This window comes from Neovison vison, chromosome 7, assembly GCF_020171115.1.
Source record: "Neovison vison isolate M4711 chromosome 7, ASM_NN_V1, whole genome shotgun sequence".
NCBI lineage: Eukaryota > Metazoa > Chordata > Mammalia > Carnivora > Mustelidae > Neogale > Neogale vison.
The window spans coordinates 26436277-26457710 of NC_058097.1; the positions used below are offsets into that span (position 1 = coordinate 26436277).

The 21434-nt window shown below is 54.2% G+C and overlaps 1 protein-coding gene across 3 annotated transcripts; it reads right to left on the bottom strand.

Moving 5' to 3' along the window:
* Positions 1 to 205: 205 nt before the first annotated feature.
* On the bottom strand, positions 206 to 21228 carry ADGRG5 (adhesion G protein-coupled receptor G5). Of its 3 annotated transcripts, XM_044256069.1 has the most exons (17): positions 20952 to 21228; positions 20186 to 20397; positions 18247 to 18377; positions 16956 to 17008; positions 16703 to 16746; positions 15200 to 15382; positions 11176 to 11277; positions 10906 to 10984; positions 10117 to 10273; positions 9433 to 9549; positions 8807 to 8920; positions 6939 to 7091; positions 6081 to 6202; positions 5555 to 5823; positions 4411 to 4525; positions 1741 to 2018; positions 206 to 1354 (listed from the first exon to the last, which is right to left on the bottom strand). In XM_044256069.1, the coding sequence occupies exons 7-17, from the start codon at positions 11237 to 11239 to the stop codon at positions 1254 to 1256; spliced, it is 1569 nt and encodes a 522-aa protein (XP_044112004.1). In that variant the 5' UTR covers positions 11240 to 11277; positions 15200 to 15382; positions 16703 to 16746; positions 16956 to 17008; positions 18247 to 18377; positions 20186 to 20397; positions 20952 to 21228; the 3' UTR covers positions 206 to 1253. The 3 variants fall into 3 exon arrangements, with proteins under 3 accessions (XP_044112004.1, XP_044112005.1, XP_044112007.1); XM_044256070.1 differs by lacking the exons at positions 16703 to 16746; positions 16956 to 17008; positions 18247 to 18377 and having other exon boundaries at positions 15200 to 15400; XM_044256072.1 differs by lacking the exons at positions 11176 to 11277; positions 15200 to 15382; positions 16703 to 16746; ... (2 more) ...; positions 20186 to 20397; positions 20952 to 21228 and adding an exon at positions 10404 to 10503 and having other exon boundaries at positions 10906 to 10957.
* Positions 21229 to 21434: the final 206 nt, after the last annotated feature.

The following is a 21434-nucleotide window of genomic DNA, read 5'->3' on the forward strand; positions in this document are numbered from 1 at the left end:
TTGGATGGGGACCCACATCACCCGGATAAAGGTGGGGGGACACTGTCTGGAGTCAGAGCAAAGGCCACTCTAGGGAAAGTGGAAGAGGAAGTGACAGAGCTGAGGGAAAGCAGGTTGTGCCCAGTGAGGAGCTGGGTCTGTCAGTCCTAGAGTTTAGATAGCTTGCCCTCTCGGTCAACTCTGTTAATAATAATGGCAAAAATACTAATGGTAACAATAATAATGATTTATTGAGCATTTCCTACTTGCTAAGCCTCTTTATATGGATTCTTTTTTTCATCTTCAAAATCAGCACCACAACTGCCCCTACTCTACAGATGGGAAAACTAAGGCACAGAGAGGTTAAGTGGTCTGTCCACAGTCACACAGCTAGCAAATGGTAAGGCCATTTGAACCCAGGCAATTGGGTACCAGAGCCTACAGCACTCACCAGCTGGCCAACGGCTATGGGCATCCAGAAATAAACAGAGAGCAGAAGATCCCAGCCCCTCCCCCAGGAGAAAAGGGATCTGGCTCCAGGACCCTTGCCATGCCATCCACAGTCGTTATTACCTGTCCCATGGCCTGCAGCGGGGCTCTGAGTGCCTCCCCCAGCCCACCTGCTCTAGCGCCATGGATGCCCAAGACCCCAAGACCCAGAGCGAACAGCTGCGTTGGGAAAAGAGAAGTGGGTGTGCAAACAGTGCAAGAATCCTTTCTTCGGTCACTCAGCAGGAGCAGTCCCAGAAGCTGGACCCCTCCATCTGGTGTGTCATGTCCCCAGACAGGCGGCAGTATTTCCAGATAGGATTTGGCAAGCCAATGGCTACTGTGCACAGGCCAACAGCTCCCCCTGGTGTGCAGCCCAGGAATGGAGCTGGCTTTAGAAGCCCTCTCCCTCTTGCTCCGACAGAGGTCAAGGGCAATGCTGATTCTCCACAATAGTAGCCTAAGCTTGGTTTTAGACTCCATACGGTCACGCCTACCACGGGTAATTCAAACCTACCCAATTATCAGAGGGCCACCTGGCCACGGGCCACCTTCCTCATGAGTCAAGGAAAGAGGCTCTGCCTTTCCATCCCCAGGAAGCCAGGGGAGGCAGAGCAGCGCACTGCCCTCTGGGCCTGGGAAAGCCACGGAGGTAGAAAAGCCTCCCAGAGGCCACAGGGGCCCCTGGTGTCCAGCAGCTGGCCTGCCACCTTCCCTGGGGGAGCCCAGAGCCTCAGGCTGCAGGCAGCCAGAGAGGCGAGGGCTTCTGGGCAAGGAGGCCCAGACTACAGCATTGTCTGGGAGGAGCTGAACCTCTCCATCTCTGTCTCCATCTCTGCCTCGGAGCGGCGTTTCTGGGAGCAGAACCACAGGAAGAGGAAGAAACCTGCCAGGGAAAAAGTGGGTCAGCGGGAGACTAGAAGGAGAGACGCGGGGCCTCACCTAGAATCCAGGGACCTCCTCAGTGGGGGTGAGCTGGGCTTCCCTAAAGCCCAGGAGAAAATCTCAGAGTCCCTCCCTGTTGGAAACCAGAAGGGGCAGAGCACAGAAGCTGGCGGACCAATTGTCAGCAAGCCAGAGGGTGCCTCTGTGCAAATTAGGAGGAAATGCCCCTTTCTATGGACCGAAGGAGCCCCAAACCAGCTTGGCAGGGAAGGAGGAGCTCAATTTCAGCCCCTGACTTGCCCCCTTGACCTGAAGCCTTGAGCAGTCAACATCTGACTGGCCGAGCACCATCTCCGGGGCTTCCTGCATGCCTCCCGCAGGCCCTACCGTACAGCGAGTTGAACGTGGTGAAGAGGAAGAGCTGGGGCAGCAGGAAGACGTCAAAGGAGAAGAAAGCCAAGGCCCAGGTAGTGCCCAGCAGCACGGTGAGGCCCAGCACGGTGACGCTGTCCCGGCAGGCCCGCGGGTTCAGCACCCTGTTCCGGGCCCGCATCCGCTGCAGCACCCGCAGCGCCCAGACCAGCACCACCAGGTTGAAGAGAGACGTGAGGCCACCGTAGCCCATGACCAGGATACTGTGCACCCAGCGGTTCTGCACCCAGCACCTGCAGGGGAGCAAGGGAGGGGGAAGTGCCAGGGTCGGTGTGGCGCCCCAGGCTGGGGGCGGGAGGGGCGTGGGTACAGAGATCCTGGTCTCTGGGCCTCTGGATGGGCTCTTGAACTTGGTCCTGTCTCCCAGGCCAGACCTGTTGTTTCTTGTGTGACCACACGGGTGAAGTTCGGGGCCCGGCTTCCCAGCCAAGCCATCACCTTAGGGCCCCCCGTCACCTCAGCCCCCGGCCTGAAGCCCTCCATCTTCTCCTTTCCAGCCACACGGGGCCCTCTTATGCCTTTATTCATCTGAAAACTCTTCCTCTCCTCACTTCTCCAACTCACCTCTCTCCCTTTCCATGGCCAGCCCAGCTGCCCACTTGTCCAAAACTCTACCGAATCCCTGGCCCGGGGCCCTCTTCCTGGAGGCTTCTCCTCCCACCCACCACAAGGTCAACATCATTTCAGCACCATCTCTGTGCAAAGGACGCCCTGCCCCAGGACCCCCCCACCCCTCAGCTAAATGGGGCTCACGAGCAGTGAACAACTGTGGCACATCAAGTGAGAAGCAGGATGAGGCCACCAAGGGCCGAGGGAAGAGCAGAGGCCTGGCCGTGGCCCCAGCCCTGCTCCCAGACCCTCCGTGAGGCCTTCATGCCCTTTGTCCCCAAGACATTGGCAAGACAGGCGGTGCCTTTCACCCAGTCACACACCATGTCATACGCTTTCCGGGAGTGAGCCCAGCCGCTCCACGTGAAGACCGTATGAGGCAGGTCCATAGTCGTCCCTGCCCCACAGAGGGGGAAACTGAGGCTCGGGCTTGCTCCGAGGCAAAGGTGGGACTTGAAGCCCCACGCTCCACACCCAGAGCCTGTGCCCCTGTCCCAGCCCCCTGCTCAGGCCCCGGCCGTGGGCACCTGCTGCCACAGCCACAAGGGGCCTTGGTCGTTATTTGGGAGATTTATGCAAGGGGCTCATGGATCATTCCTTTTCACTGCCACCTAACTGTCCCGCAGGGCTGGCTATGTTGCAACTTATTAACCTTATTCACATGTCAGAGAGCATTGGAGTTCCTTCCAAAGGTTCGGTTATTGCTGTTCTGTGTTCAGGAACACAAATAGACTTGGTAAGGGTTTTATAAATGCAGGAGAATAAAAGTCACGGAGCCCCGGGGGAGAGGGAGAGGGAGAAGGGAGGGAGACTCCGAGAGGGGGGTTCTTGAAGTGGGATACTCTGTGTCATCCCAGGAACACTGTGCTTCCTGCCCCCGCCCAGTCCTCTGGTCCCCAGCACATGTTAAAAAACTACACTGTGTGGGTTAAGCCTCTGCCTTCAGCTCAGGTCATGATCTGGGGTGGGGATCAAGCCCTGCATCGAGTTCTCTGAGCAGCAGGGAGCCTGCTTCCCCCCTCTCTCTGCCTGCCTCTCTGCCTACTTGTGATCTCTCTGTCAAATAAATAAAATCTTTAAAAAAAAAAAAAAAAAAAACTACATGGTGAAGGAGCCCTAAGTCACACCTCTAAGAAAGGAGCCCCACCCCCATAGTGAGAGGAATGAACCCCAGCCCACCTCGCTTCCAGAAGGCTGAGAGGGGTAGTGGTGGGGGAGGCCTCTGGAACCAGCCTGCCTGTGGCCAAGTCCCAGCTCTGCCAGGAACCACCTGTGTTTCCTTGGGTGGGGTTCTTCAGCAGCCCATGCCTCAGTTTCCCTAACTGTAAACAGACTGACAGTAGGACCTACTCCTTGCTGCAGGGTTTAAACAGGAGATAGGTCTATAGGGATTCGTTCAGCTACTCTCCCTATGTTGGCCGTGAGAACCTTCATTCTTAGGGCATAGGAAGAGGCAGCAGAGTCTGTCCCGCAGACTGCCCAGGCCACCTGATACACACATACGCGCGCACACACACACACACACACACACACATGCTGAGCCCTGTCCCTGGGGGGGTCCCAGCCCCCCCAGTACTCTCCCTGCTGAGGACAGTCTGAGGGCTGGCAGCACTATGCAGGAGCAGATCAGGGCCACAGGAGCCCGAAGGAGCACAGCAAGGCAGTGGGAAGAGCGAGCAGAGTCAGGAGTGGGCTGACCTCCTGGAGCAGGGTCGGGGAGCAGGAGGGGAAGCTGGGCCGATCGCTGCACTCAGCCAGGAGCCAGGGGTCCTGCTGCCCTGGGCGTGGCAGCCCATAAGCGACCTAGAGGTCGCCAGCCTAGAGCAAGAGACTGCCTCTGCAGGAGACCTTGGGATCCAGTAGAAGGGTATGGCAAAGCCTGGAAACTATCCGTCTCTGAGACATGGCCCCCTCCTCGCCCCCCAGCCAGTGCCCTGCCTATAGGACACCCTGTTCAGAGCCCCTGGGCCCTTCTGCCAGAGCTAGGGCACCTGCCACACCCCTCAGGGCACTCACATGGACATGTTCTGGAAGCCCGTGCCATTTTCCTGGCTGCTGGAGACTGGAATTGTGCAGGGTCCGTATGCTGAGCTCTCAACAACAAGGAGCAGGACCAGGAGGGCTGGGACCCCTGAGAGGTAAGACAGAGGCTCAGCACCTGTCAGGTGACCCCAAGAGGGGCTGGTCATGGGTCCCTGGGGCTGCTAAAACAGAATTCCACTGAGCAAGCAGGGAGGGGAAGGTCTCTTCTGAGCCCCCAGGCCCTGCCGTACGGTCCAGCTTCAGGGCACTTAGCCTGTAGGTCTTAGAGGAGGCTGCGCTCCAAGATAGTGTCAGTGAGGGCTCCAGGGTGGGATGGGAGCGGCAGTGGTGGTGGGGAGATGGAGCTAACAGGACAGGGGCTGGCGGAACTCAGGAGGAAACCGAGATAGTAAAGAGGAGCTAGGATGGGGTTAGAGGTGCCAGTGATGGTGGTGTCAGAGATAGCGTTGAAGACGAGGATGAGCATGGTGGTGATGACGGAGGTGGAGGTGAAGGTCGTGATAGAGTCAGGGGTAGACATATTCATGGCATTGGTGGCAGTGTTGGAGGTAGACATGGTGGAGATGATGGCAGAGGTGATGGAAGTGTCGGAGGTGGTAGTGATGTTGATAGATGTTGTTGGTAGATGATGGTGTTGGAAGCGATGCTGATGGAGGTGTGGGAGGTGATGGTGATGGAGGAGTCAGAGGTGATGATGGAGATGTTGGAGGTGATGATGGAGGTGTTGGAGGTGGAGGGGACAGAGGTACTGGAGGTGATGATGATGGAGGTACTGGAGGTGATAATGGAGGTGTTGGAGGTGATGTTGGAGGTAGAGGGGATGGAGGTGTTGGAGGTGGAGGGGATGGAGGTGTTGGAGGTGGAGGGGATGGAGGTGTTGGAGGTGGAGGTGATGAAGATGTTGGAGATGACCGTCATGGAGATGTTGGAAGTAGAATGGATGATAAGAACAGTAGAGCAGAAAGTGGTGGCGAATGTTGACAGGGATGAGCTGTGCTCACGATGCGGTAACTATGATGAGGAAGAGGAGAAGAGAAGGGCAGGAGTGGGGTAGACACCCTGTCCACTGTCCAGCCAGAAGCCTCAGGGAGCAAGATCGGAGGGAGGCTCTGCTTACCCCAGCCCACTGCACAGAGCTTGAGCAAGTATCGGCGGATGTAGATGTTGTAGACGCGCCCAAGGAGCAGGTAGAGATTGAAGCCTTCGATGGCCGTCCAGGTGAGGCAGCTGAGCAGAGCGAAGTGCAGGATGGCAGCCACTGCTGTGCACGCTGACCCAGGCACAGGGGGCGTGGCCGGCAGAGGACTCAGCAGGAAGGCCACATTCAGGAGCAGCACGGAGGCGTGCAGGTTCATGTGTATGCGTGTCATGGAGTCGCCCTGCTTCCTGCACGTAGAAGCATGACCTTCCATGGTCTGGGGACATCACCCAGGCAGTGCCAACCCCCGGGGCTCAGGAACACATGACTGAGGTTGGGGGTGGGCGACAGGGACTGAACAGCAGCCACACAGCAAGGTTGGTCTCCTGCCTCCCGAACTCCATGCCCTGGAGGAGCGCACCCTGCTCTGGGGGATCAGTTAGACGAGAAGGAGGGGTGCTGAGCAGCAGCAGGGGGGCAGGCCGGCCCGGGGGCAGGGGAGTACCTGGCTTGGAAGTGCAGCAGGATAGTGAGAAGTGAGGACACGATGGAGATGCTGCAGCCCACCAGGGAGATGTATATGAGAGGTACCAGCAGCTCTCTGGGGACCGGGGCTTGGGACAGCTGCTGCAGGAAGGAAGGGGAGATGGGGGACAGAAGCATGGAAATGCCCTCCCAACAGTGACAGGGACCTGCTAAGACCTTAGCTCCAAACTCCCCTGTCGCACCACAAACCTCACTATGGTCCTGGCTTTAAAAAAAAAAAAAAAGCCCTGGCAGACACAGTGGCTCTTGCCTTCCCTCAACTCCCATCTCCCCTTTTTCTATAAGAATCTCCCCTCCCCCACTGTCTGTGCACATGGCCAGTCCTACTATGTGTGGACAGGTGCACTAGGCCTGATTTATCAGAGCCCTCCCTCCTCCTACCCAGTGACTGGTTGAGGGATGGGAGTGGGACACACTCCAACGCAGTGGGACCCAATCCCAAGACTAGTTGGCAGAATTGGGTACGAGAAAGCTCTCATTCTACTGGCCTAACAGCTAGTAGGACATGAGCCCAGGTCTGCTAGCAGCCATATTATAATCCTGTGGGGAAATCCTGTCCAAAGGCTAGGCCAGCACAAAGCAAGCACAGCTGGGAGGGAGATAGAGCCCTGTCTTGGTGATATTGAGCATCCGGATCAAGCCGTGCCTGAAGCTTAACATAGCTTCTTCAGCGAGTTCATAAGTTTCTCTTTTACCTCCTTAAGCCCATTTGAGTTGGATTTTGTCCCCTATACCAACCTCTGCCTTGCTCCTTTTGCTTAGACATGGGGCCCTTTATTGCTTTGACTCCCCTCAGCTGGACTGGAGGCACACATACCATGAGAACAGCAAAGTAGCTGAGGTGATTGCAGCGGCAGAGCACCCTGGAAGGTGAGAGCTGCTCTGTGCGACAGCCCTCAGGGCTCCAGGCCCCCCAGTAATGTTTACTGGCTCCTTCCTTCCAGAAGACACAGGTCACCATGTAGCCTTCCTAAGAGAAGAGGCTGGAGTTGGGTGCATCCAAGGGATGTGGGGGATGGCCGTGGGTCAGAGTCTGGAAATTGTAGGGGCCAAAGTTGATTCAACTGCACCCTAGTCAACATTTTACCAGGCACTGGCTGGGCTTTGGCATCAGACAGAAGCAGATTGCAGCCTCACCTCTACTCTGACTCTCAGAGTAACTTGGGCAAGTTGTTGAGCTTCTCTAAACCTCAGTTTATTCATCAGCAAAATGGGATCATCTACACCCAAGTCCCAAGGATGGTATTAAATTACAGGCAGTGAGGAATCTTGAGAGTCCAGCTCTGGCTGGACAGTAGGTGTTCTGTAATCAACTGTCCCCTTTCCCATCCTCCCCATGGAGAACAATGATGGTGCAGCCCCAAGCCCAGTGCTGGGGAGAGACTCACTCACAGACAACCTGGAGGTCAAGTCATATGGGTGGAGAGGGGAGAAAATGACACAGGCAGTGCCATGGAAAACCACTGAGGAATGAACCTTTGCAGGGGCAAAGCCTCAGAGCAAAGAAAAGGAAGTATGGGGCCACGTGGGTGGCTCAGTGGGTTAAGGCCTCTGCCTTTGGCTCAGGTCATGATCTCAGGGTCCTGGGATTGAGCCCTGCATTGGGCTCTCTGCTCGGCGGGGAGCCTGCTTGCTCCTCTCTCTCTGCCTGCCTCTCTGCCTGCTTGTGATCTCTGTCTGTCAAATAAATAAAATCTTTAAACATTAAAAAAAAAAAAAACTTTAAAAAAAGGGGGCGTGGAGTATGATGGAGAAATTTGGGGTGTAGCACAGTCCCAAAGAGGATAATGGGAAGTCACGGCAGAACACAGAGGCCCTGGGCTTTTAAGGGATGCCAGGGCCAGAAGAGTAGAGGCCTCAGAGCTTATGCCCGCCCGGCAGCCCTTCTCCCTTCCTCCAGGATCAGCTTCTGCCTTTCTCTGGAGAACCCACGCCTCCTCCCATGGCAGGTTACATGAATCCAGCCCAGTCCCTGAGCCATGTGACCTGGGCCTGCCCAATCCCACATTCCATTGACCTGGTTCAGAGATGGACACATGGCCCAGCTGGACCTTTAGAACTCCCTTCTGGGACCCTGGTTTGCACTGATGAGGAAGAGCCTACTGGGAAGAGGGGACAGAGGTCTAGCACTTAAGCTGCCATCTTGCCAGAGTAGAGAGCCAAGGCAGGAAACCACTGCTGAGAAATGGAAAGAGGCTGAGTCAGGATGGCATTATATATGCCCCTGGATCCAACCATGCCTGAAGCTTGAGAGCTCTGGACATTTTATTCACATGAGTCAGTCAATTCCCTTTTGTGCTTAAGCTGGCTTCACTTGGTTTTCTATCACTTGCAACTCAGAGTCCTGCCTAGGGGGCATCTGTGCGTCTCATTTTGTTAAGTTTCCAACTCTTGATCTCATTTCCTGGTCTTGATCTCAGGGTCCTGAGCCCAAGCCCTGGCACTGGGCTCCATGCTGGGTATGGTGCCTACTTAGAAAGAAAAAAAAAAAAAAAATCCTGCCTACTGCAGTAACTAAAAACTTCTCTCTGATTCTTTTGACAGGAATTTTAAAACTGTGGTAGATTTGAAATCATTTGTTTCCAAAATGCTGCCACAGATTTGGGTTTGGTCAAGCCAAAATTCAACAGGAGAGCCACAAGGGGGAAGGGGAGAGGTGGAAATGGGGGCAACCCCCAAAAGTACCAGACTCTGGTTGTGCTGGAAGCTGATGCTGATAGGCTCGTTGAGGTTGCTCACGTGTCCCTGACCCAGCTGGGCCCCCAAGACGTAGTTATTGAGCACAAGTGAGTTGGCATTCTGGAATGACAGCAAGAAGGGCTGACTGCAGGGGACGCAGGGAGACCCCCGCTGAGGGCTCAGAACCCCCCCTTCGCCAGCCCCTTCCCCCGGAGGAGAGCAAGGAATATGCCGGTCACATGGCCCATGTGCCCAACCTCGCATCCTTCACGCGCCCGGTCCCCTCCACCCAGAAAGCTGTTCTCTCCCCACCCACACCTCTCTGCCCTGTGTTGAGAGCATTCAGCCTCCATCCTAACTCACCACTATCCTCACTCACTTTCAAAGCCAAGGTTAAAAAGGCATCTTTGTCTATCTCCCCTAGTACAGGCTCACACATAGGTTTCCTATAAGTGGGCCTGCCCACCATTCTCCTCTTACTGAGGCCCAGAAAGGGCAACGCCTGGGGACCACGATGGGCTGGTCCCACCCAGTGCCAGTCCCTGCCACCAGGCCAGTCGATGGTGTGGACGTTCACAGTGCCCCCAGGAAGGGGCCCGCACCCACCCTGCTTGGCCCGCCAAGGCACAGACCTGGAAAAAGTAGGCTGTGGAGAAGTAGATGCAGATGAGACGCAGCTCCCTGGGGCGGGCCCTGCAGGCGTCTTTGGTCAGCTCCGCAGGGAAGTACATGGCGTGGGAGACCCCAGCCTATGGAGGGGGCGCAGACAGGCTCAGCCTGGGGTGCATGGCGTCTGGAGCTGGCCCAACACTCACCGCTCCCCACTCCTTATGACGCCTTCCCGGCCTGACCCCAGGCATTTCATTTCTCTGAGCCTCCACCTGCAAAGCTCTCTCCTGGTACGCAGGCTGCCCTTCCTCCCAAACGTGCTGAGGTCCCAGGCCCTCCCTCCCGGCCGCCCCCCCTTAAATGACCCCACCCGGCTGCTGCGGCCCCTGGGGCTGGAGCTCCTCTGCCTTCAGCGCCCAGGCATTCAGTAGGAATCACAACAGGGTCTTCCGAGGACCCTGGATTCCCTGGCCTCTCCCACAGCTGCCTCCCTCTGTAGACCTGCAAAAGCAGGAAGACAATGCCACCCTTGCAGGGCCACAGGGTACCCCCTTTTCCATCACTGGCATGAGGAACATCAGCCCCATTTTACAGAGGAGGCAACTCACAGCTAGGCAGGCAGACCGGATTAGTTTGGGTGGGGGAGGGGAGTCAGGACCTTAAGCCCTGCCTGCCCCCCATCCCGGCCCCCCACCACGACCTCTGACCTGGGAGTACTCCTCCATGGTGGTGCTGTTCAGTGAGAGGCCTGCGAAGCCGCAGCCCAGCTTGAAGATCAGTGACTGGATGGAGCGTGTCTGCAAGGTCAGGTTGTTGCCCCTGAAGCTGGCGTTCAACAGGCTCTTCTCCAGGTCCTGGATGACACTGAGAGCAAGACAGCTGACCTGGGTCCGCAGTGGACTTGGGGGCTGGAGGGGCCCCTGGCAGCCTAGAAGGGCGGGGCCTCTCCCATCCCCAGACCTCAGCACATGGCACGTCCCTGGCACACGCTTACCTCTCCACCCCACTCATCCATGTCTCCTGATTACTTTTCTATCTGGTCCAGTTTTGTTGACACCTCCTTCTGGAAGCCTTTTCTGGCTCTTCTCTAGTGGCTGAGTGAAAGGCCCGATAGTCCCTGGGCTTCCCCGGCCACTCACCAGCCCTAACCCCTTACCCACAGCTGCGTGCCCATTAAGATCACAGACCCCAGAGAGAGCCCAACCTGAGTCTTGTCCCTCCTTCCCAGACAAATGCAGAGATGGGATTCTGCACCAGGTTTCATGGCCTCCGTAGCTAAAGGCCCCAGCCAGAGAGCAGACTTGATGAGGGCAGGGCATGCTTATCCTGCCTCTCTAGAACCTAGTGCCAGGCACACAGTAAATACTCAATAAATGCATATTGAATAAATGGATTAACGGTCCACACTGGACAGCCCTGGACCACTGACTCAAGGCACCAGCTGGGGGCAGGAGGCACAGCTGACTCTAGGTGGATGAGGGGATCTCCTGACTCACTTAGGAAGAAGAGCCGGTCTGCGGCCTTTGGCTATGGCCTCCAGTTTCTTCATGCATCGCAGGGGTTCTTGGGATGTGTCTGCAGGGAGCAAGTCAGACCTCTTATTTTAGCCTCTGTCCCTGGGCCTTCCACACAGTCTCAGTCTTGCTGCTGCCCAAGGCGGCCGCGGTGCCCCCTTTCAAGCTCCCTTGGCTCAAGGGATCCCCCTTTCATGTCACAGCCAGGGGCCCGGGCTAGGATAGCCCCCCAGTTCAGCATCACCCTCTTACCCATTGTCTCACTCTGAGAAGTCATGAAGCACAGGCAGAGGAAAAAGGCCCCACGGCAATCCATGCCTTATACCCAGTCTCTTCTGAGAACCGGCTTCCGCCCTAGAAAAGATACACATCACTGTCACCGTGGTAAGAGAGTGACCTCTCACTTCTAGGTGTCTGGCATGTCCCAATTGCAGGACATCTAGCATCTCAATTGATCCTCGTTACTCTTGCATTTCACAGATGGGAAAACCGAGGTTCAGGGTGGAAGTGGTCTTGCTCTGCATGAGGTTCCCTGAGTCAGGTCTTTATGACTCCAGAACCCCTGATAATTTGTTCAGAAATGGCTGTCAGCAACAGCGTTGCCTGAGTCACTCCCCGTTCCCAAAAATGGCCTCTCTGGGGGCTCCTCTGGGGCCCTGATTTCATCCAGGAAAAGCCACTTGGAAGCAGCATGTAATCCTGTCCACCTCTGTCATTGATCCACATGTGACTTTGGACAAAGGTCTGTCCCTCCAAGCTTTTGTTTTCTGTGGTTTTAAATTTCTTTTTTAAGATTTTATTTATCTAAGAGTGAGCGAGAGAGAGAGAGACAGCACAAGCAGGAGAAGTGGCAGGTGGAGAAGCAGGCTCGCTGCTGAGCAGGGAGGCCAGTGCAGGGCTCCATTCCAGGACCCCTGGATCATGACCTGAGCCAAAGGCAGATGCCTAACCGACTGAGCCACCCAGGCACCCCTTCTGTGGTTTTAAAACAAAGACATTTCTGCTTAAATATAACAAATTTATGTCAAATCCCCTGAAACTCCACTAAACCGAGAGTGAGTGAATAAAATGGGCAGAGAGCTGCAAAGACAGAACAAAGAGAAAGAAGACATCAGCAGGCGGGAAAGGTTAGCAAAACTCTGGAGATGCCAAAGCAGATGTCACCCCGAGTTCCTGCTGTGGGGAGAGATGTGGGGTGAGGGGAGGGGAGTGGGAAGGGGACAGGGAGAAGCCTCACAACCCTGGGAACACTTGAGAACTAGAGGCATCCAGAACCTCTACAAACAGGGATGAGGGGTAAAACAAAAAAATGGGATATAAAAGCTTGTGAGTTTTTTTTTTTTTTTTTTTGAGAGAGAGAGAGAGCACATGTGTGAGCCTGGGGTGGGAGGGGGCAGAGGGGCAGAGGAAGAGGGGAGAGAGAATCCAAGCAATCTCCACACTCAGCAGAGAGTCCAACACGGGACTCGATCTCACGACCCTGAGATCATGACTTGAACTGAAATCAAGAGCTGATGTTTAACCAACCGAACCAACCAGGTGGCCCAACTGTGAGTCTATAAAGTGACCAGCTGGGGTCCCAGATTTCCTCCTCTACCTGGGGTGTCCAGGACCACTGTCACAACCCTACCACCCTCAATGCCGCCCCAACATAATCATTCCCTGGAGACAGTGCATGATAGACAATCTTAGGGGAAGGATGGGATGCCATTCATGTATAGAAAAATTAAGCCATGTTCCTTCCCACCTCCTCCTCCACTCAGCTTCCAGAAGCCTGCAACAGCCAGGTGGCGATGCTCTAAGGCAGAAGAAAATTCTTCTCTAAAGAACTGGCCATTCCAAGAAAAATATCCTATCGTTACAGATGTTTTGGTGCTCCTCAATGAAATGTCCAGGACCAAACTTAGGGTGAAGTTTTCCCAGTCAACAGCTCCAACAAGCAGTTAAGTGTTAGTGCTGCACTCTCAAAGATGAATGGTCAACCAAGGATCACTAGGTATTTTAAAGCACACACCCTCTCTCAGAAAGCTGCTGGAGGATACACTCCAAGAGAACAAGGGAGTAAATCATGAAAGACAACATAGGGTACAGGAAATCCCACCAGAGAAGAGGTGAAACTACTTCACAGAAAATGCAAGAAGCTACTCCCCCTGGATGTTGGTGGGACAGCAGGACCAGGGTCTATCCTGTCCAGAAGGCGGCAGGAGAAACGAAGGTTCCAGGATGGAACAAATAAACAACAAATAAAAGGAGGAGGAGGAGACTGTAAAGAATTGGGTGAAGTGTATATAAAATCTTTCTGTACTTTTTTTTTTTGCAACCTGCTGAGCAGAGAGCCCGATGTGGGGCTCGATCCCAGGACCCTGGGGTCATGACCTGAGCCCAAGGCAGAGGCTTTAACCCACTGAGCCACCCAGGTGCCCCAGTTGTTGGGTTTTTAAGGAGGCTCCCCACCCAGCATGGAGCCCAACGCGAGGCTTGAACTCACGAACCTGAGATCAAGACCTGAGCTGGGGATCAAGAATCAGATGCTTGACTGACTGAGCCACGCAGACGCCCCTGCTCTTCAGAGAGTTTAGAAATTTACATCTTTCAAATCCAAACAATAAATAAGTCCACAAAGGTGTAAATGCAAATGAGCTCTGTCTCCTGTGTCACCCAACCCCTCCCTTCCCAGGTAGTCTCCCCCAGGTAACTACTGCTGCTAGTGTTTGCTAAATCTTCCCAAATCTCAAATAAATATAAGGATATAAGATTCTCCTCGTCTTACATGAAAACTTTTTTGGCTTGGAAACACATCTTGGAGAGCTTTCCATAACAGTACCTAGAGTTTCCACTTTTTCTTTTCCAACTGCACAGTCTGACGTTGGAGGGAAAAGCGCTAACTTATTCAGCAGATGCCCTCAGAACAGCAGACTGTGTGGGCTCCAGTCTTTGGTTCCTTCCAACAGTGCAGCTGTTCTGACAACATTTCCCCCAAGTCCAAGTTCACCATCCACCCATTTTTGTTTTATGTTCAAAGCTTCCTTACCATCTTCTCGAAACACTTTACATAGTAGGGAAATTAGCTCATGGTCTATTATGTGAATTGCAAATATGTTTCCCGGCTTATCATTTGTCTTTGTACAATACATATAGTTCTTCTGTTGTATATAAGTCTTTTTTCATGTGTATAATTTTTGTGTAACCAGAATTACCAGTATTTTTCTCTTTTGGCTTCTGGATTTTGAGTCAAAGCTAGAAAGGCCAACCTACCTTACTCCAGGTACAAAGGAATTCTCCTAAGTTTCTGGTAGGACTTGCGAGGTTTCATTGTTCACATGGGAACCCTTAGTTCATTTGCATCAATCCTGGAGTACAGTATGAAATGGGGATGCGATACTTTTTTCTGGGTGCTCCCATCCATTTATCTTAACATTATTTATTAATATATGTGTTTATTTGAAAAGAGACTACAAGGGCTCCTGGGTGGTCTGGTCAGTTAATCATCTGACTCTTGGTTTCTACTCAGGTCATGATCTCGGGGCTGTGGGATTGAGCCCTGGTCAGGCTATCTGCTCAGTGGGGAGTCTGCTTGAGAATATCTCTCTTCCTTTCTCTCTGCCCCTACCTCACACCTCCCCTGCCTCAAATAAATAAATCTTTGAAAAAGAGAGAGGGAGAATAGAGACTTTGGTTAGAGTCATAGAACACTGGGTTCTTAATCATTTGACCACTTGGTTAGCTACTCGGCTGTGTTATCTTGGGCAATTCTCAGAACCTCAGAGAAGAGAGGAGGGAAAGATCTGAGGAGACAAAGGAAGCACTGAAGGAAACAATTTGAGACGTTTCAGATGAGAAGACTGAGGGCCCCATAGAGCAGACAGGATCTTGGGTCATCTAGTCCCCTCCCTCACTGTGTGAATGGGGAAACGGAGGCCCAGACCACAATGTGGATTTGACCTCCAGGGTCTGGACCGTAAGGCTTGGACCCCAGGCCCTTGGCCACCCTGCTCTGTGTCTACAGAGGGAAGAGGGTGGCCTAATCCCACGACCAGCTGGAGAAATCAAGGCCAAAGAAGAAGTGAGACCTCCTCCAAGTACCCCAGATGGCTATGGTTTCCACTCCCTTTCCCAGGGGCGAACCACAGTCCTCACTTCCACTTGAGACTTCAGCACCGCTCTCCCCAGCCCTTCAGAGCGGCCACTGTGCCTGGTCACCCCATACCCTCACCCCTCTCACCATTTACCCTGCAGCTCCTTATCTGGGGCTTCCTGGGAAACAGAACTCCCTTACCTGATGTCCAAGATGGTTCCAGTAGATCGTGGGGAAACTGGAAACCGCTAAGAGTTAGCCTGGGGTTACAGCAGGCCAGTGGTCAGGCTGGAACTCAAATCCAGCGCTGTAGGCTCCAAGTCAGCTGCCCTCCCCGTGCTGTGCACTGCAGCCTCTCCAAGACGGCTGGGTGTCTGAGTTGCTCTACAAATAAGTAAGACTCTGTCGAGGCCAACAAAGAGATGGGGAAACATGCAGAGCGCAGGCCACAGGCTTTAGAAGATGCAAATTTGATAATCAATTCTAGTAGTCAGTGCCTGGGCCATGACATTGGACAATAAGTCCATTTCTCCATGTTTCAGGGTGTCTTGTCCAGAAAGTGAGGCCAAGGAGACCTATCTCCCAGGAAAAGAGACTCAGAGACATTTTCACAATCCCCACTGCAAGTTTAGGGCTCTGATGCAAACGACCAGCCCAGGATATATCTGAGCATAAGACTTAAGACCCTCCGCCTTCCTCTCTGGGGCTGACCATGCATCCCCCTCCCCAACCCCCTGCAGCCCACTCTGTCTCCCACAACCTCAGGCCTGCTGAGCCAGTCACACCCCTGCATGTGGCCCCACTGCCCCCCGGCAAACAGGCACTCCTGCCAGCCACAGGCTGGAGCTCCCGCGGCTGGCCTCACCATGGCCTGGGAGATGAGTGAACCCGTGCTCTCTGCAGGAAATCCCTGACAAGTAGCATTCTTATCCCCATTTCACAGGCAGGGAAAGGGAGGCCACACCAAGGCCCAGCCAGTCTGCGACCAAGCCAGCACCAGAGCCACTTCCCTGAGACATACTGTCCCCAGGCTCCAGTACGGGTCACTCTGAGAGGAAGGGCACCAACTTGCATTAGCCCAGTAGAAACTTCTGGGCTAGAAATTTCTGGGTAGAAACATGTGACCCTCCCCCATGTCACCCGTGGTACAGGTTACCAGATTCACCCCGCTTTACCAATGAGGAAACTGAAATCCAGAAAAGTCTAATAACTTGCCCTAGGCCACAGGGGGGAGCTAGGATTTGAACCCAGTGCCTAACCACTCCTTAATTTAAATTGCTCTTTAAAAAAATAAATAGAGGGCCACCTGGGTAGCTCAGTGGGTTAAGCCTCTGCCTTCAGCTCAGGTCATGATACCAGGGTCCTGGGATGGAGTCCCAAGGCGGGTTCCCTGCTCAGTGGGGAGCCTGCTTCCCCCTCTCCTCTGCCCTCCCCACACCCCTGCTCATGCTCTATCAAAGCAATAAATAAAATCTTTTAAAAAATAGATAGATGGAGAGATCGACAGATTTCTACGTTCCCAGAGATTCTGGAGTTGCCACCAGAGGGTGAAGAGGATAAGGGCAGGTCCCCAGCCGGGATCCCCTAGGATGTCACCGATCCTGGGCCCACCAAGGCAGGGACAAGCCTGGTGCCTGCTGGGGACCTACAGATGAGGACAGAGAGCTGCGGGAGGAGGGAATGGAGCTGCCCGGTGAAGCTGACCTGTGGGGCCGCTGCTGTCCAGCTGCTGCGTCGCTGTCACCGTCCTGTCCTCAGAGAGAAAGGGAAGTTGGATGTGTGTGCCGGGCTGCCTCTCTGCACCGCTCAGCCCAGGTCCTCAGCCCTCCCCTTCTCTCTTCAGCCGGCGCCCCCACACCACACCACACTCACGCCTCACTTCTTCTTTCCCCGCCAGCAGCCTTTTGCTTCCTCTGAACTGGTAGCTGGGCAGGACATCTCTTGCTCTCACCCTTACCTGGTGCCTGCAGCACTTCCGGGGGGTAGCTGAACCTTGCAGAGGCACTCGGGCTGTGGGGAGGCGGGGGAGGGCTGGCCCACATAGCACCCGGCAAGGTTTCAAGACCCACCTCCGCTCTACGCCTTTTTGGCCTCAGTTTCCCCACCTTCAGAAAAGGGAGAATGATCCTCGCCTGACCTGACAGACAATTAATGGGACTGAGAAGGCCACAGCCTCAGGTGAGGGCGGGGTCTGACCGCCTGGCCTCAAACCACAGGCCTGCCATTTACTGGCTGGGGGACTTGGGGCGAGTGACTGAAACCCTCTGAGTTGCAGTTTTCCCTCTAACATGGAGATGAGACAGTACCACCTCCCAGGGTAGTGTGGAGCTTCTGGGAGGTGATGCTGCCAAGCCCCCAGCAGTGTGTTTCACAGCTGTGGAAAGGCCTCGCTGGGAACGGAGAGCAGGGAAGACCAGGCCAGACTGTGGCTAGAGGGCTGGTCCGCCTGTCCTGCTCCAGCTACTTCCTCCACAGAACCCCCAACGGGAAGGGGAGGTGTCTGTACAAATTGGTGGGAGGCAGGGTGCTCTCTCTCGCTCAGCCAAACTCCCCGGGAAAATTCCCACTCAGGAATGTACTTTCCTATCCCCAGGGTGAGATGGGGAGGCAGCAAAGTGGAGAAAGCAGGCAAGTCCCAACAGGGTCTCTCTTCCCTCTTCCCCGACCCAAGCACAGCCCACAGAGGGTAGCTCAGCCATCTACAGGAAGCGGGCAGAGAGCTGCGCCTCTGAAGGCAGCGAGACTTTGGGGGAGCGCAGACCCACGTCTCCAGGCCCACCACCACCGCAGCAGCAGCAGGGAATCCATGCACCTGTGACCTGACCCCTCGGCTACACTCCTGCTGGATGACTTGAGCAAGCCTGTGCCTTTCTCTGCACTTGACCCAGATCATGACCTCCAAGCCCTTCCTTCTGAGGTCTCCTAGCCACCCTTAGAATTACAACACCAGCAGTCTTCCTCCTTAGGCTTCTTGTGAACCCAGGCGGCTGCTTTTGGGTCCCAGGAGGAGGCCCTGCTCACCCTGATGCCCCTCTATTCTCCACCCGGGATCTGTGCCAGCCTCACTATGCCTGGCCTCTGGTGGAGTGCTGGTTTTACCTAACCCTGCTCTCCAGACCCTAGAAACCACGGCCAAGACCCTCCCCAGCTCAAAAGCCAGCAGTGGCTCCCTATTGCCTTCATGGTCTAGACCCATCTGACTTCTGTGTCCGCCCAGTTCTGGATGAGCTTGCCACAGTCACACTCACCTCTCTGCTCTGTCCCAGCTGCAACACACACAGGTGCTGGGCAGGACCCCAGTTCTTCTCCATCCCTCAGGGGCCCATGGGGCAGCTCCTGTCCTGCTTCCCCTGAGAAGGCTGTTCTGTCTCCAACTCCCCTATTAAACATCCCAGATACCTGAGCATTAGAAGCATGCCAGTCCCTTGGTCAGCACCCCAGGCAGGGAGAAGGGCAGCAGGCACCTCCCACCACCACACCCCCACCATCCCCAGTGACAGGTCTCTCCCCGTAGGGCTGCTTCGCTGATCAGCGAAGGATGGGAAGGGGGACCGCCAACAGGACATGTCATAAACTGAGTCGCACCATGAAAAACTCATTTAGTTTTCAGTGTTTTCCAATCCTGGTTGCATCTGAAAGAAGGCTCCGTTTAGAGCCAAATTTTCTCTAACTCCTCTCTTCCCTGCCCTGTGTCCTTTTTTTTTTTTTTTCATTTTTCAACCTTTTATTGGACACAGAAAATGGGATATCTGATTTTGAATGATTTTTGTATTGTGGCTAAATATACATATAATTTACCATTTTGACCCTTTTGTAAGTGTACAGATCAGTGGCCTTAATTACATGGCCGTTACCACCATCTACCTTCTCCAGAACTTTTCCACCTCCCAAAGGGAAACTCTGTCCCTGTTAAGGAGCAAGCTCCCTCCCCCTTCACCCTCTTCCAACAGCCCCTGGCAGCCACCTTTCCCATTCTACTTGGCTCTATGAACTTGATCACCCTAGAAACCTTATGGAAGTGGGATCACCTAATAGTTCTCCTTCTCTGACTGGCTTATTTCACTTTACATGGATCAGCCTTTCCTTCCTTTTTGATCAGCTTTTCCTTTCTTTTTAAGGCTGAATAATATTCTTTTGAATGTACAAATAGACCAATATCATTTATCCATTTGTCCTCTGACAGACGCTTGGGTGGCCTCTACCTTTTGCTTCTTTTTTTTTTTAAAAGATTTTTTATTTATTTATTTGACAGACAGAGATGACAAGTAGGCAAAGAGGCAGGCAGAGAGAGAGGAGGAAGCAGGCTCCCTGCTGAGCAGAGAGTCCGACATGGGGCTCGATCCCAGGACTCTGGGTTCATGACCTGAGCTGAAGGCAGAGGCTTTAACCCACTGAGGCACCCAGGCGCCCCTACCTTTTGGTTCTTGTGAAAGGTGTACAATCATGTTCCCATTTAAGAAAGAGCCAGTTTCTAGTTTCTCAGTGGTGGTGTGTGGTTTCACGGTATTTATTTTTATGATTTTCTTCTATTTATGGCAACTGATGCTGATTTCCTACCTACTCTGAAATACCCATATATCTTACAACATGGAAATGATAGGCAGGGAACGTGCTAGGTGTTGATGGCAAAAAGTGGCAGCAGAGATACAAGACAGAACTTCTGGAATGTGGAAAATAGCAACACAGTCCTCTGTCAAAAAGCCCACTGGGCTGAGCTGGGGAAGGAACCCCTTTGGAGGGCTGCCAGGAGGCTGACACCAGAGTCTGGGAGTGTGGGTTCAGGAACAGTGGGGACAATGTTAAGTAACATTGAAAGTAACATTGAGTCAGATTGGGGCTCTCAGACCTTCTGGTTTTGTGCCTCTTCCAGGCCTGTCCCTTGACCTCCAATTCTCACTTTTCTCACTGTAGGCTGGTAGGGCGGCTGAACAGTGAGATAATTCCTATGAACTGCCAAGCTTCAGGTCTGTCCCCATCTTGGTTCCATGACGGGTGGGATCTCCCCACCTACTGCAAGGCACATAACTAGGACTACTTCCTTTCTTAAGAGAAAGGGTCCAGCTGTGATGTTCTAACTGGAACTGAAGTTCACTGCCAACTCAGCCCCCTCAACCTTCTCCAGCCCCTCTGCTGCCTCCAGAAACTCTGGGAAAGAACCGGGGGCTCTTGGCCCATTGCTGTCCTTACCAGCCATGGGACTTTGGGTAAGTCTGATCCATAAGCACCCGCTGAGCACTTCCTCAGCTTTGGAATCCTTTGGTAGTCATTTCTCTCTAAGTGATGTTCTCTTCCTCTGTAGTCAGCTGTGGCTTCATTTGTACCTCGTCATGCCAATTTCACGAAACCCCACACTTTTTGCAAGATTTGCAGATTCGCTTGTCTGTTCAGTTGCTTCATATCTGCAGGGTTAGAAACTCTTGATAGCATCTGATGGAGGCCAATTTGGGTGGGGGTATGTGTTGTGGGAGAGGGAAATGCAAGGCTGGTCTTTGGTTTCTGTGTACCTTGGGCCCGGGAAAGGCAGATATTCAGTACTCTGAGCACACAATCTAAATTAGGGTTAATCAGGACTTAAGGCTAATTTTTCTACAGCACTTTTAGTTTCCTTTTCAAGGCAAAGTCCTGATGCAGTCTGGCTGCCCTTGCTATCTCTGTGAAGTTTCGGTTGTCTTTTTAGAAAGATTCACCGCAGGGGCGCCTGGCCGTCTCAGGCGGTGGACCACGGGACTCTTAACCTCATGGTCCTGACTTCAAGCCCCACGGTGGGTGTGGAGACTACTTTAAGAAAAGCGGGTGGGGGGGGCGGGTAGTTCACCGCAGTTGCCTTCCAGGTACAGGATGCCCTGAGGAGAGGCGCCTGACCCCACTTCCCTTCCCGCTCAAACCGCAGACACCTTATTCCCAAGGGCAGAGGAAGCCCCACAGCCGCAGTGCACACGCCTGAGCGCCTTACCGTAATTGCTTGGGGACCGCCAGCCCGGCCCTGTTGCCAGCAGGAAGCACAGGCACTTCGAAGAAAATCTCCGCCGGGTGGGCCAAGTGCACCACCACGGTTTCTCCACGCGCGTGAGGTTACTTAGGTGACCCTTTCGTGGTACAAAGGGGAAACTGAGGCCCGGCGACAGGCTTCGCGGCCGCTCGGCTGCATTGTTGACCCTAGGAAGAATGCAGGTAACAAAAGTGAACACTAGGTCAGCGCGCCCCACGTGCGGAGCCCAGGACAGGCGCTGCCCACTTCGGCTGCAGGGCGCCTAGTGCGTTGCTGGCGCTCGGGAAACCTGAGGCGGGAAAGTCGAACCCTGCGGGGCCCCCAGACCCTGCCTTCCGTCCCCCAACCCTCGGCCCCAAGCGGGGGTGGGGCCTCTGGCCGCGTCCTGCTCGCTCTCCAGCAGAGCCCTCCGCCCCGGCCCGCGCCCCTTGCCCCAGAGTCAGTCTG

What these genes read in the sequence shown, in the direction of transcription:
- ADGRG5 (XM_044256070.1), bottom strand. Translation starts at nt 11,239, where the DNA reads ATGGATTGCCGTGGGGCCTTTTTCCTCTGCCTGTGCTTCATGACTTCT. An exon ending in CCACAGCCTACTTTTTCCAG is followed by an intron (nt 8,921 to 9,432) that starts GTCTGTGCCTTG and finishes CTGTCATTCCAG; the next exon opens with AATGCCAACTCACTTGTGCT. An exon ending in GCTCTGTGCAGTGGGCTGGG is followed by an intron (nt 4,526 to 5,554) that starts GTAAGCAGAGCC and finishes CTTACCTCTCAG; the next exon opens with GGGTCCCAGCCCTCCTGGTC.